Here is a 3523-nt window from a genome sequence, read left to right on the forward strand (position 1 = left end):
TTTTAATTCTGTTAGCCTAGATCATAGGACAGTTGAGTTCTTCTTATCTCTAATTGAATTTGATGATTAAAACGTTGACTTTGCAGAAATCGAGTCTAGTCGAATGAATAAATTACTAGTGACGAAAACGTTTGCTAGAAGTGAAAATCCTATCCATAATCACGTGACTGCCCAAAACAAACTGAAATTGCTGTGTAAGTTCTTATCTAAGTTATTGGACACTTATCATGATCTACTATTAGCAAATTATTATTGAATATTAAATCAGAAAATAAAATCAGAAACTATCAAAATCAGAAAATATCACTAAGCTTTTTAATCACATAATAAAAAAAATAACCTACGAATGTGCCGCATGGAAGTCCACCATCATCTGTTCTTGAACTAATTTGAAGCAGGCTCATGATGGCCCATTGCAATAGCGCAAGAAGTTCTGCATAGTGACACTCCAACTAAACACTCCGAAGTGAAGTGTCCAACTGTCGGACCGTAAAACACCAAACTGCATTTAAAGATCGAACAACAATGCTTCCAAACAACGCTCTACAGATAAGCACTGATAACGACGAAGCGATCAACCAAGAAACTTTCGCAGCCGCTTGCAACTGCATCTGCATTCGCCACGGTCCCAAGGAGCCAAGGACGATCAAATCATCCATTTTACAGTGCCACTTGGCACGTTGCTAAGACGCTATCATGCCATCACGAGTAGAAGGTGCAAAACTTTGATTTTTCGATTTTCTACTTGCTTGTCGCTTTTCGGAAGTGAACGTGGTACGATGGTAGACCAGAATTGCATAGAGATAGAGAGAAGAAGCTGCACAGTTTGAGACTCACCAACAGAGACGATACTCAAGGATGCTTACCATAGAACGTGCACCACCACAAGAACCCTAGACAGAGAGACAGTGGCCCTCCGGTATTCAGGTTGTGTCGAGTGTTGTTTGGAATTCAAGTTACCTTCCAAGTTGCCGAGGCCTGTTGAGGCCTGTGGTGCACCTATGAGATAGCAAAAGCTGATATTCGATATTCGGATAAGCGAAAGCAAGATGAACCAAGCATATGTTAAACCCGGTACAAACATGTGCGTTTACGTTTTATTCGCTAACTTTCTTCATAATGTTAATGCTTTTTCGCTTAAGAAACACCATCAATTCGCTGTTCGTATTCGTAGAGTATTACAGGTTCGTTATGCTGTTAGTTACTGTGAAAATGTTGTTACCTTCATATTCTTTTCTAACCATCTCTCTTTCTCCGTCTTCCAGGATCTCCGGCTCACTTGCTAACGTTTTACAAAAACTGTCACCACAAATTGGAAGATGAAAACACTACCGATGCCGATCCAATGCTTCGGACCTTAATCCAGCGTGATGCGCACAATGTCCGGCGGCAGCATGAAATTGTTCTTGCGTAGCGGAATCTCACTGAGCTGCTGATCGACCGGTGCCCGAGTGTCGTACAGCGACGGGCTCTGGAAGATGATGCCGAACGTGCCGAAGATGCAGGAAATCGTAAACACCCACAGGAAGAACCGATCCAGAACCATCGACACAAACTTCCAGTCCTCCACAATCTGAAACAAAGAGCAACGACAAAAAAAAACGAGAGTTGAGAGATTGTACACGCTGTTATTGATTCCAATTGGAAGTACATTTTGATGGCGATGTATTCCCTGACAACGAGAGAAACAAGAAAAAACGAAAGCTAATAACCAATTTGAGCACTTTTCGAAATTCAATTTCACCTTTCAGAACCATTCGTTCGCCATCAACCATCATCAACCGGTTGTGGAAACGAGTGCGAGTGGCGCGACATGGCAGCAATCATAAATCAACTTTTTTGCCACTCGATTCACACTTTCGCGTTCCAGGAAGTGCCGCCGCGCCCGGGGATGTCTTATTACAACGTCAGCTAGTCACGGTACGATGCCACGAAACTGAGTCGTTGAGAGGCTAGAAGCTCCAGACGGTGGCAAGGCATCGCATCGTGTGCTAGCACAAGAAACGTCCCTATCCCCCCCATTCCGCTACTGCTTCTCCGTCACATTACGGGAATGATTGATTAATATGCATATAACTCATCTGAAAATTGAATGAATGCCTTGATATTGTTTTAATTTACGCTCTCGCCAGCGGACAGCAGCCATTAGCGCAGTTTCTAGAGTCGTTTCCGACTCCCGAAAGAACTAACTTTCGTGGGGCTATCAGCAATTTACACAGCAAAAGTGTAACCTAATAACTGGACGCTCTGCTGGAGTAAATACGATACCATTCAGCGAGAGCAAAACCATCATCGATGATTAATTAGCTACTGGTGGGACCACGTGCCGTGAAGCAATAGCACTGTTTCCATTGGGGATTATCCCCGGCCGCGATTCCGAATCGATCATAGTTGTTGCCTTTGGTAAAGGGGATAAATCAAGGATTTTTCGGCATCGACGATGTAACTAAATATAAAGTGATACTGTGGCGCATGTTTCATGCTTTTGCAAACAACGTCAACTCGACGTCCACGGCAATGGCAAACAATGGCAGACGAGCCCTTTCCAAGAGAGAAACATCATGATACCACCATAACCGGTACAACAACTGGTGTTGAGTCTTGATATTCGAGACAACGGTTCTTGTCTCCTTCTCCTCTCTGGCACAAGCGCATTGGATACAAACAGACTCCCATGGGACAGCGGGTGGTAAATTTAATTTGCTTCGCTCTGCTTTGATTGATGATCCTAATCATCGGGACGCAATCACTGTGTAACGCAGTTAATAGTGAGCATACAGCAGATACCGCCCATCAAAGCGACACTTACAATGACGCAGTGTATGTGCGGAATGTGGGAGCAAACACTGTTCCGAACGGTACCTACTGCTACCTGTGATTCCGATTATGTTACCGCCTTTTCCTAATACCGGGCCTTGTTCTGTTTTACGTACCTCCAGAACAGGCATAAGGTGGATTGTTGTGGTGTTTAATGTGGGAAAATGGCCGTCAAATGAAGAAAGCAACATGGAAAGCATTCCAGGAGGATGGACGATTACCGAGCGTTCCGAAAGAAAAAACATTTGTGGACAAGGTCCAGGGACGGATAAGAAGTAGACACAGTACTGATGGACTGTTGCTATAGTATTGATCTTAAGTAGCATGATACGCGTTTGGTCTCTCTGCGAACCGAATCCGAGTAGGCAATAAACCATTCAAGCATATCGAGCTGTCAGTCGATCAGCTGGTTATCAAGATAACGTGGAGCAGCTGCTCAATTGTATAAGATTCTCTCACTATTCGGGATGATATAAAAGGTAATTGAATATCCAACAAATGCTTAGCTAAACACATGTTTACGTTGAGATACAATTTTGTATAACATTTTAAATTAGTTGATTGAATTAACTTTTTCAGTTTTTTAACTCAACAAAAACACTTTACTTTCAATATAATAAAAAACAAGCTGGTCATTACTTTTTTCCATTTATAAGGTAATTTTTCGATTTCGTGTCGAAAAAACTCCTTTTCTTTTAAAGCAATT

The 3523-nt window shown here is 42.5% G+C and overlaps 1 protein-coding gene across 1 annotated transcript in view; it reads right to left on the bottom strand.

Annotated features, from left to right (window-relative positions):
- Positions 1-1076: 1076 nt before the first annotated feature.
- Positions 1077-3523, bottom strand: part of LOC126569246 (acetylcholine receptor subunit beta-like 2) — a 22196-nt gene continuing 19749 nt past the window's right edge. Inside the window, exon 9 of the mRNA XM_050226215.1 lies at positions 1077-1573. Coding sequence (XP_050082172.1) covers positions 1358-1573 — 216 coding nt within the window. The 3' untranslated portion in view covers positions 1077-1357. The remainder of the gene's footprint in view (positions 1574-3523) is intronic.

Source organism: Anopheles aquasalis, chromosome 2, assembly GCF_943734665.1.
Source record: "Anopheles aquasalis chromosome 2, idAnoAquaMG_Q_19, whole genome shotgun sequence".
Classification (NCBI taxonomy): domain Eukaryota; kingdom Metazoa; phylum Arthropoda; class Insecta; order Diptera; family Culicidae; genus Anopheles; species Anopheles aquasalis.